Source organism: Gracilinanus agilis, chromosome 2 (genome assembly GCF_016433145.1).
Source record: "Gracilinanus agilis isolate LMUSP501 chromosome 2, AgileGrace, whole genome shotgun sequence".
NCBI lineage: Eukaryota > Metazoa > Chordata > Mammalia > Didelphimorphia > Didelphidae > Gracilinanus > Gracilinanus agilis.
In genome coordinates, this window is record NC_058131.1 from 434585878 (window position 1) to 434598160 (window position 12283).

Genomic DNA, 12283 nt, shown 5'->3' on the forward strand with positions numbered 1-12283 from the left:
AGATTCTTAATGTCATAAAATGTCTCCAAGGGCTTTGGAATCAGCTCTAGCAGATCTTTCTCATTGCAGCTCAGGGAAAGAACTAACTCCAGGGGGAGGCAGTTGCTCATCCTCCTTTTTTTTAATAGAGGAGAAAATGCAAATAGTGCCCCTCCCTCCAGGTATGAAAACCAGCACAAAACCTATGCATGCCATACTAGGAGAGGAGCTTCAGGCTTGTGTGGCTTCCTTCCTCCTTCCATTTATTTCCTAAGACTAACTTTGTCAAGCCTTCACAATGAGATGTGGACTGAACTGGATTTTTATTTTGTCCATTTTCCAAGGTAGATATTTTTGGAGATGGAGAGACCATGAAGTGTTATGTTGGTGTGACTTGTCTTTAAATGCAATCTTTTGATGTTTTCAGGTGTCCATTGTGATATTCAGCTGGTGGAGTCTGGGGGAGATGTGAGACAGCCTGGAGGATCCTTGAAAGTCTCCTGCAAAGCTTCTGGATTCACCTTCAGTAGCCATTGGATGAGCTGGATCTGCCAGGCTCCAGGAAAAGGGCTGGAGTGGGTCTCACATATTGATACTAGTGGAAGTAGCACAAACTATGCAGACTCTGTGAAAAGCCGATTCACCATCTCCAGGGACAATGGCAACAGCCTGCTGCACCTGCAAATGAATACCCTGAAAGCTGAGGACACAGCCATGTATTACTGTGCAGGAGACACAGTGAGAGAATGAAGCATGACACTGTGTATAAAACTGCCTCTTTCATGTAGGTCCCAAGGATCCTGGTTTAGAGAGAGCTTAACAACAGGTGATGCTGAGGAGTTTACTTGCAGTCTGTGGTTTCTTCTCCTTTCCCAGCCAACAACTGTTCCAAAGGTCCTCCTTCCCTTCCTATCTCTGAGATGCTTTCCTCTTTCGATGGACGCCTAGGCACAGAAAAGATATACACTCTTTTTAAAAAAGTTATTACTTATTTTAAAGTTACATAATTCATGCTCTAATTTTCCCTCCCCACTCCCAGAGTTGACAAGCAATTCCATTGGATTATACATGTATTATCTCTCAATACCTATTTTCATATTATTTTTTTGTCATAGAGTAAGAAAAGCTATATGTTTTTATGGTTTACATATGATTTGCAAGGTGACTGATTTCTGTGACCTTTTATGTGAGGTAGAAAAGCAGTTACTTGAGATATCAGGAATGATTGGAGAGTTGAAGCCTTTTTATATGTATTAAGCATACAACATGCCTAATAGATAGATAGAAATATTCAAATACATAAATGTGTTCGTAGTAATGAAAATGAATTTGGAAAAAATGCTTTCCTGCCCTCTGCTCTGCTTTCCTTATAAACTGCCTTGACAAAGGAGGATCTTACGTGGGTCCTCATGGCACCCTGCTACAACTCTAAACTCTTTACCTGAGGGGCTGATAAAAACTATCTGAAATGCCTCAAAATTGTTACCACACTCCTGCACTGCCATTCCTATCATTCTCTCCTGACACCAATGATTCTGAACCCTGATTTGTCATTGTAAGTATTCCACTCCCTGTTGACATAGCTCAGGTCCTTGCCTCTATGCTCTTACTCAGATTGTTCCACTCAAAACTTATCACTTGGATTATATTCTCTATTTTTCTTAGGAAAAATATCTATCAGTCCCAATTAGATAGATGTGTATAAATGTAATTTAAAATGTACTCTCTTGGAGGCAGCTGGGTAGCTCAGTGGATTGAGAGCCAGGCCTAGATACGGAAGGTCTTAGGTTCATATCTGGCCTCAGATACTTCTTAGCTGTGTGATCCTGGACAAGTCACTTAACCCCCATTGCCTAGCCCTTCCCACTCTTCTGCCTTGAAGCCAATACACAGTATTGACTCCAAAATGGAAGGTAAGGGTTTAAAAAAAATGTACTCGTTCACTTTGAAACCCAGATCCTTGATACCAGGCCTTCCTTTGACCAGCAATGTTTCTATAGTGTATACTCAGACTTCTGGTAGAGATCAGACTGGTAAAAGTCTGAAAACTACTAGGTATCAGGAAATCCTCATGGGTGACCTGTCTTAAACAGGGATTAAGTAAACTTGGCCAGTCTTAAATATAGTGGAGGAGGATTTAGCCTAAATTTAAAAGGCCAGTGAGAGAAGCGAGGAGCTCTCTGCCATTTTTCCCATGAGGGATCAGTGCTCCTCTCTCTGCTGAGCAAACCTGTTTTTATCTGACTTAACAGTCTTTCTTAGCCACCGGGAAGCCTGGCATAGTGCTCCAGCTCCTGGCTATCTATCCAAGTGACCTTGGAAAAAGGGTGGCTTTGGAGCCTCAACAGTGGCCCTCAGGGAATCTGGGATCAAAGAAACGTGGTAGAACCTGGAGACTTTCTAGTTAGATTGCTCATTCTTTCTCTGTTTTACAAATAAATGTAATATAAAGTCTCCAAGATTAATTTTAACCCATGGTTGGGCATAAGTATACTAAATTGCTTTCCAGAACGGTTGGATCAGATCACAACTCAACCAACAGTGCATTAGTGTTCCAATTTTTCCTCATAACCCTCCAAAATTTATCATTTTCCTTTTCTGTTATATTGGCCAATCTGATGGTATGTGGTGGTACCTCAAAGTTTTTTAAAATTTGCATTTCTCTAATCAAATGGGTATTTTAATGTAACAAACAAACAAATGAATAAATACAATTTAAAAAAGTGATTTAGAGTACTTTTTCATGAATGGACAGAAATTTCATTTCTTCATCTGAAAACAACCTGATCATATCCTTTCAACTACAGAATTACATATTTTTATATGTTTGACTCAGTACTTTATATATTTGAGGAAGGAAACCTTTATCAGAGATATTTCTGTAAAATTCCTTTATCAGATTTTTGTTTTCCTTCTAATTTTGGTTATATTGGTTTTATTTGTACACCAACTTTTAAAATTTAATCTAATCAAAATTATCTATTTTATATTCAATAACACTGTCTTTTGTTTGGACATAAATTCTTTCTTTACCTAGATATCTTACAGGTAAACTATTCCATGCTCCCTTAATTTGTTTATGGTATATGCCCTTATGTTGAAATCATGTACTCATGTTGACCTTATCTTGGTATACAGAGTGAGATATTTATCTACCTCCAGAGTCTGCCAAACTATTTTTCCATTTTCCTCACAATTTTTGTCAAATACTGAGTTCCTGTCCCAAAAGCCCGCATCTTTTGATTTATCAAGTACTAAATTCCTGAGATCATTTATTACTAAGTATTGTGTACTGTTATAATGATTATAGGACTCTTCTTAATACTATACTACTATGCTTCTAGGGGATATTGGTTAGGGAAGCTGTGTCTTTGTATTCCCCTAGGTAGTTCGTGACTGGTAACACCAACTCAGTCACCTTTGCTTGATGGTATAATTACTATTTCTACATAACAGTACCCTTAATGGTCTGGTGGATGGGTAACCTTTTCAGGTCCCACCTGGGTTGGATTGATTATTAATATTGGGCTCTATTAGCCTTGGATTATGTTGTTCATCTTACTGCGTTGCTCCCTCCCCAAGGGTCGTGATATAATGACCACTAAGGAAGGTACTTAATGAAACTTGTTAAATAGGGAAAGGAATAATCAGGAATGGATTGGGGATAGGAGACCCTGTGACACTAATAGCTATGATGAATAATCCCTCAGGACTGTAGGCTGTTGTTTCGGTAAAGCTGGAGCTAGTGGTTTCCCCTCCTCTGGTTCAGCTTGGCCACTGCCAAACCAGAGAGGGCAATCTGCTCAGTTGGTACAGATATCTATGATCTCTCTCAGCTTCCTTATTATCAGTTTGTGATGTCAGCCTGACAGCCTTTAGGAAGTAACCACCCTTCACCTTCCTCTGCTTCTTCACCTTCCCTCCTTCCAGTTACCACCCGGGCCCAGAAAACTAAATGATGATTCCAATGCCTAAAGATCTAGGGAGATTCAGAAAGGATCAATGACCTATGGTCAGAGACCCTCAGATTACTGCTCCAAGATCAAAGATGCAAGATCAAATAGTCCAAGCTCAAAGACCCTCCCAGATGGCTGTTAGGGGTATTTATATCCTCAGGCCAACTGCCTTTGCTCCTGTCCTCATGGCATCTGGGAACATTCCAATGTCTCTAACTGTCTCCCTTGTCAATCAAAGTGAGACTCAGAGTTTGAATATAACAGTACCTACTTTATTCCATTGATCCACCACTGTATTTCCTAGCTACCTTGTTTTGATAATGATGGCTTTGTTATACAATTGAGATCTGTTACTTGTAGACCATCTCACTTTACTTTTAAAAATTGATTGTCTTAATATTATTGACCATTTGTTCTTCCAGATAAATTTTTTTTATTATTTTTTCTACTTCTATAAAATAATTTTGGGCACTTTATTTAGTGTTGAATAAGTAGATTAATTTAGGTAAGATTGTTATTTTTATATATTGGCACAGCCTACCTAAGAGCAATTCATATATTTCTGGTCATTTAGATCTGACTTAGTGTGAAAATTTTTTTGTAATTGAGTTAATATACTTTCTAAGTTTGTTTTGGCAGGTACAGTCGGAAGTATTTTATATTATCTACCATTAATTTAAATGTATTCTTTTTTCATCTCTTGCTACTGGGTTTTGTTGTTAATATATAGAAATGCTGATGATTTATTTGAGTTTATTTTATATCCTGAAACTTTGCCAAGTTGTTAATATTATTTCAACTAATTCTCTAGGTTTCTCTAAGTAAACCATAAAATTAGCTGCAAAGAGTGATGGTTTCATTTCTTCTTTGCCTATTCTAAATCCTTCAATTTCTTTTTCTTTTTTTATTGCTATAACTAGAATTTCTAGTACAATACCAAGTAACAGTGGTAATAATGGACTTCCTTGAAGAATCACACAAGATTTAATAGCTACAATATTAAAAGAGCTAAAAGCTTAGACTATTGTATTCCAGAATACAAGGAGATGGGATTCCAACAAAGAATAATCTATCCAGTGAAAAGTGAGTATAATCCCACAAAGGATTAAGTGGATACTTAATTAAATAGAGAACTTTTAAGCATTCCTAAAGAAAAGATCAGAGATAAGTAGAAAATTCGACATTCATCTATAAGACTTAAGAGAAACATCAAAAGATAAACATGAATGATCAACCATAAGGAACTACAAAAGGCTAAACTATTTAAATTTCTATATGGCGAATTAAAAAGTGTAACTCCTCCGTTACTTTATCATTGCTAGGGCTGCTAAAGATGGTCTACTTAAAAGGCATGGGTGTGATTCTATTGTGTTAGGATGGGAAGAATGGTAAAAATTCTTAAATACAAGAGGTTTTTAGGAAGACTTTTACAAAATAGAAGTGAGGAGGTAGTGCAGTGGACAATACTTCAAAGCACTCTTATCTGAATTGGTTCAAGGAGAGAAGAACTTACATACACACATTTCATAGAGAAATTCAATTTACCCAGTGGAAAAGCATGAAAGCTAGATGGCACAGTGGCTAGAGTATGAGGCCTGGGAGAGATGTGGAAAGGAGGGAAGATTAAAGAAAAAAAGGTTTTCAGAATAAAAATGGAGTCCTGAGGACTAGGTTAACATAGAGAGATAAGTACAAGAGAATTGGTTTGAAAGAAGTACACTTAGCAATCATCAACTCACCCATAAAATGGAAGAGTATAACAGAATGAAATAGAAACCACAAATGGATAAATACCAAATCCCAATAATTTGTCATTTTCAAGAAGATTCACATAAAGTTAAAATAATGTGCTGGAATCAAACCTGTTATGCTTCAATTGAAGTAAAAAAGGGCAGGACCAGCAATCATAATTTTAGATAAAGGGAAAGCAAAAATAAACCTAATAAAAAGGCATATTCAAGGAAACTTACATTTTTTCTTAAAGGCATCATAGACAATGAATTAATACCAATAGAACATATATCTATATGTACATATACATATACATAGAGAAATATAAAATCTCGTGTATGTATAAATGGCATAATATCCAACATTTCTGAATAAAAATCCATTGAATTATAAGAGGTAAGAGTAAAACTACTATAGGAGGGGGCCTCAGTTTACCCCTATCAGTCTTATATAAATCTAACTATAAAACAAACAAAAAGGAAGTTATAGAGACAAATAGAATTTAGTAAAGTTAGATTTGATAGACCTATGGAAAATATCGAATTAGTTAGAAAAGATCATATCAATTCCTCAGAGCTGCATGGTTTCTTCACAATAATTACCAATGTATTAGGGGATAAAAATCTCACTAACAAATGCAGAAAAGTGAAAATATTAAAAGCATTTTTTCTGCTCATAATACAATAAAATTACATTCAACAAAATGTTTTTTCCTAGCTGTGTGAGCCACTTAACCTCCATTGTCTAACTGGAGCCTTTACAACTCTTCTCTCTTGGAACCAATACTCAGTATTGATTCTAAGATGGAAGTTAGGGTATTAATAAATAAATAAAAACAAAGGGCTTTCAAAATATAGATTTAAAAAAATTAATTGGAAACTAAATAACAACACTAATGAGTGAGTGGGTTAAAAAATAAATCATAAAAATAATTTATTGTTTCAATATAGATAATGATAAGACAATGACATACCAAAATTTGCAGTCAAAAGTGCAGCTAAAGTAGTACTTAGGGGAAAGTTTGTATCTTTAAATTCTTACATCAGTACAGGAGAGAAAGAGTAAGTAGGTCAATGAATTGTGCATGCAATTAAAAATTTAAAAAAAGTTCCCTCAACCCCTAATTAAACACCAAGAAAGAAATCTTGGAAGTTCAGAGAGATCAATAAAATTATAAGTAAGAATCAAAATTCAATTAATAAGTTTTTCTTGTGTTTCACTCTTAGAAATACCATTTCCTGCAGATAATAGAGAGAATATTGTGCTGTGGTAGGAATTTCCCTATGTCATTGATTGTGTGGGTCTTTATTAACCTTTGCCCTTCCCATGGTTATTTTTTTTTCACTTGCTTTGTAATATTCTCACTGTGTACATGCCTTTTCATATTTTTGTGTCTCAGATTTCCTAGTAGCTCTGATTTCCCTTCTGAGGAAGTATAAGTGACCTCTCTAACCACCAAATCACTACAGAATGTCCTCTTTCTAAATTCTCCATCTTGCTTTATAGCCTGTCTCTCTCCTCCCTTGTCTGAAACAAGATTTTTGTGTGCATTGAAAAAATAATTTTTTGAATGTTTTGTTTTTGCCTTTGAATTGGTTCTGAGTGTTAGTTCAAAGACAGAAATGCTGGGGGCAGCTGGGTAGCTGAGTGGATTGAGAGTCAGGCCTAAAGACGGGAGGTCCTAGGTTCAAATCCAGCCTCAGACACTTCCCAGCTGTGTGACCCTGGGCAAGTCACTTGACCCCCATTGCCTACCCTTACCACTCTTCCACCTAGGAGCCAATACATAGAAGTTAAGGGTTTAAAAACAAAACAAAGCCAAAAAAAAATCCAAAATAAAACCAAGGCAGAAGTGCAGAAAAGGCTAAGCAATTGGTGTTAAATGTTTGACCAGAGTCACACAGCTAGGGAGTGTTTATGGTTAGATTTGAATCCAAGACATCCCATCTCTAGGCCTGGGGTAGCCACCTAGCTGCCACCACTTGATTGCTTTTTTAATTTTAGTTTTTGTTGCTGTTGTTGGCAATTGTATTTATTGATCTTCCTTGTATATATGCTATCTATGGTGTCTGGAAAACAAATTTTCTGCTTTAATTTTCTATCTTTCTCTTTTATTTCTCTCCAAATGTCTCATTTTCATGTAATGTTTTTTTCCATAATACATTTCTTACATCTACAACTCCTTCACTCTCTAGGACACATTGTTTTATTGGATTCTGTAGTTTCTGCTGGGTGTGGAATAGTCTTGATTTATTTAAACTTCCTTTCCTTTAGTTATTTTTGACATTTGAAGTTATTTTTCCTGGTTACTGGCAGAATTTATTTGTCAGTGGAATTGCTCAATTTAACCAATATATGTCTTGAATTTTGCAGCAGAGTTTTTTCCACCTTTTTGTAAAAATAAGGTAAACTGTGTTTCAATTCTTCCCTTGCCTTAATCATTCTCTGTAGACCTTTTAGATGTCATAAGAAATGAAGAAAATATCTTATCCTTTATCCTTCTGATCATGTGACTCAGAAAAGTCCAAGGATAATTAAGTTATCTCTCATTGTATTTTCTAGGTATGTTGTTTTTGTCATGAGCTACTTTATAGTTTTCCCTGTATTTTTAGTCTTGATTTTCATTTACTATTTCTTGTCTCATTAAATCATTTATTTCTATTTGGCCAATTCTAATATTCAGATATTTTGTTGTTTAGATAAGATTTCATACCTTCTGTCAAGAACCCGATTCTAATTCTCATTCTCTCCTCTGTAGCTCTCATTTCTTTTCTAATTTTTCTTATACTGCTATAATTTAATCCATAAAAATATTTCTAACACTTTTTAAATATAATTCTTGCTTCATGCCTTCTAAGAATTCTAATTGAACTTGTGCTCAAGCTGTGTTTTTCTTTAAGACTTTGCTTTACAGATATTTTAGTCATTCTCTTGTAGCTTTGTCTTTGAGGTATTTATAGCTCTTTATACTTGAATAATCTTTTCTCATTCTTCCAGATCACTTTCTGACTTCAGACTTTATGTTAGGGACAGACTCTCTACTCTTCTAGATGGAATTTCTGGAGTGAATTTTTATCTCCAGGGGTCCTTTTGCTTCTTTCTTGAGGACATTGAGTGTTATGTTTTCTCTAGAATAGGAGCTTTACAAATATTCTGAGTTACCAAAGTGGTATGATGTAGAGGAAAGCCTAACTACTTTTCTCCTTTATGAACTCTGCAAATCCCTGACTTAGGTTTAGTTACAATCCATGTAGGGGCTTGCCATTGGTTGGAGTTTGAATAAACTTCTTTTGGTATCAACTACTATCAGTAAATAAGAAAAAAATTTAATTTCAGAACTTTTGCAAGTTCCAGTTTTAATTATTTCGTTGTAGGCTTCAGGCTAGTCTGAAGTTTGGAACTGAAGCTTTCTCCTCCCCACCACTCCTTGCTCAAGGGGTCAAACAACAGAGCTACTTGATTCTGAACTTGTGCCTCCCTTGATACATAGCCAAAATCTTTTGACCACTCATCATCCTGGAATAATGCACCTATGGCGCAGGTTTTCTCCTCAAACTTGAACTGGATTTGTGACCAGGAGCTGAGTTTTGAGCCACAGAGATGTCATTTGGTATCCTGCACAAGGTTAGGCCATCTAGCTGTTTGTGTCTAGAACCTTTTTTCCCTCTGGCACATAATTTTCAATCTGGAGTGCTCCATGTAGCTTGTTTCTATCTATATCTGTCTTCATTATTTATAGGCTATACTCTTCCTATGCCAATCTGAGCCAGAAAAATTACTCACTCTGACCTTTTCTCGCATTTTCTGGTCAGGATTTGGTATGGTATGTTTATGGAAGAGTTTTGAAAAAACGCTGCGACTCTGCCATCTTGGACTCTTGTATGTAATTATACTCTAATATAATATATATTGTATATAATTGAACTCTAATATAATTTTCTGAAAACTTTTTAATACCAAACATTCATAAATGGGAGAAAGACTTATCCTGAGTCCTAATGGACAGAATTCAAATCCAGAGAAAAATCTAAAGGCAAAAAAATTTCCATAAGCTACATCTTCCTAGAGAGAGAGGAGAGACTCAGATAGGAACAAACATGTCATTTTATAGTTCATACTCACTCCGAGTCAAAGTTAAATATAAATATGCATATAAAATAAAAATTTTCATAAAAAATGAGAAACTCTTTTTTCTCTAATACCATTTGCTGCCCTTTATCTCCTTCTCAAGATCAGGGATTGAGGTTGAATCCCTTTATTCTGGGCTTATGAAAATTAATCGAAACTGATGAAAACTTAGTCTAGTTTCAGAGGATAAGAAGCTTCAAATTCCTCTCTATTCCAATATACCTACCCTAATGAAATAACTACCTTCCCAAGACATATACTTTGGCTTTCTTAAATCAATTAATCAATGAATATTTATTTAAGGTTTACTTTGTGCCATATACTGTGTTAAGAGGAATGACCATTAGTTGTTTGGACTGTAAGAGATTTCTGCATGGTCACAATAAACATCTAAGATTATCAACAACACATTTCCACCAAACTTGTTTGGGAAAGTCATTTTATCTCTTTGAACTATGATGCACAGGAGGTTAGAGTAAATGCTTTCTAATAATCCTGCTCTCAATCTTACCACTGTGTCATCTGCCCCACCTTCTTCCCAGGGTAAATATAAGAGTTTATGACATAATGGTTGTGAAAAGCACTTGGGAAATTTAAAATTCATTCAAGAAAGACTCTGATTCTGTCACTACCATGCTCAAATATCTTCATTGGACCCCATTGCCTAGAACAGTGATTCCCAAAGTGGGCACCACCGCCCCCTGGTGGGTGCTGCAGTTATCCAGGGAGGTGGTGATGGCCACAGGTGTATTTATCTTTCCTATTAATTGCTATTAAAATTGAAAAAAATTAATTTCCAGGGGGCGCTAAGTAATATTTTTTCTGGAAAGGGGGTGGTAGGCCAAAAAAGTTTGGGAACCACTGGCCTAGAAGATGTGTCAAATGTACATCATTCAAAATTCTAAAAAAATATCATTTTACAGTTTCATGCATAATACTTCCCTATATATACTTTATCTTTTAGATAAGATGAAACTTTCTACTTATTATTCTTTTTCTAGTTTCCTACAAAGCCAGATAAATACAGAATAATGGGTAACTAGTCCAGATTGAAGGAAATGAGCTCATGCCAAAAGACTATACTAATCCAGGGTCTCATAAAACATATAAAGTATTATATTTATATATAAACTACTCCTTCCAGAGCACTAATCCAATTTTTAAGGGGAGCTCTTTTTTTTAGTGCATATTTTCCTACCATAAAATACAACCTAACATTCCATCATACTCATCACATAAGTCCCTCAGCCACAAGGAGTCTCACTTACACCAACATTTCCTAGGTTTCTTGTCCTCCTATTTAAAGAAGAGGCATTGTCTCAGGGACACAGTCAGTTTGCATTGGAGAGAGAAGCCATGCAAATGATGCCCCTCCCTCACTTGATTAAAACCAATACACTTCCCTGCAATTCTAGAAGATCCCTAGACTATCATTGTCTTTTCCATTTGGTCCCTAGTTCTAAGTCAGTGTTTCTAGGATGGAGATTGATCTAATATGGATTTTCATTATGTTTATTTTTCAAGGTATTTTTTATGGATACATGAGAATATGAGAAAATACTAATAATGTGTATGTATTTATGAGAAAGAAAAAAGAGGAGGAAAGAAAGACAGAAAAAGAGAGACAGCCAGAAAGAAAGAGACAGGGGTGGGGGGGGGGAGGAAAAAAGAAACAAAAAGAGTACCAACTTGACTGTTCTGACCTTGATGTGTTTGTGTTTGCAGATGTCAAAGGCGAGATTCAGTTAGTGGAGTCTGGGGGAGAAGTAAGACAGTCTGGGACATCTCTGCACCTCTCCTGTAAAGCCTCTGGATTCTCGTTTAGTAGTTATGACATGAACTGGGTCCGGCAGCCTGCAGGAAAGGGACCAGAGTGGATCTCAGGGATTGATACTAATGGGGATCATAAAAAATATTTGGACTCCATAAAAGGCCGATTCACTATTTCTAGGGACAATCTTAATAGTATTTTATTCTTGCAAATGAATGACTTGAAAGTTGAGGACACAGCTGTGTATTATTGTGTAAGAACTGCTGCAGAACCCATTGATTTTGAAGATATAATTCCAATGGCACACAGTGTTAGACACAAGTCTCAAATCTTATCAACTTTAACTTTAAAAAACAACAAAAATTACAATAAGTATGTGTATAACCAGAAAAATAAATTGACCAATCCTGTAGAAGAAATGGGAACTAATATAGATTGCTCAGATGCTACATTGTTAGTCCTCAGATTTTAAAAGAACGTGACAAAGACTTTTCTAGCATATATTATGGATCCTCTGTGGATGAGTTCTGAGAGTGAGCAAAATGAGAGGGGTGTACTATAAATAAATAAAGGGTACACATATCCCTGTTTCCATTTTTATTCATTGATAACCGTATTATCCATAGTCAGTTAACCCTGGTCAGAATAAGACCACCTGACATATTTAATTCTCTAAGAGGAATTTCACATTTCATCAGTTATGGAATCATACACTGAC

The 12283-nt window shown here is 35.8% G+C and overlaps 1 gene segment (V, D, J or C); it reads left to right on the forward strand.

The window, feature by feature from the left end:
* The first annotated feature begins 277 nt into the window (after nt 1–277).
* On the forward strand, nt 278–11598 carry LOC123233914. The segment is given in 5 exon segments: nt 278–323; nt 407–717; nt 5950–5964; nt 9479–9549; nt 11520–11598. Coding segments are annotated over 5 exon segments (522 nt in total).
* The last annotated feature ends 685 nt before the right edge of the window (nt 11599–12283 follow it).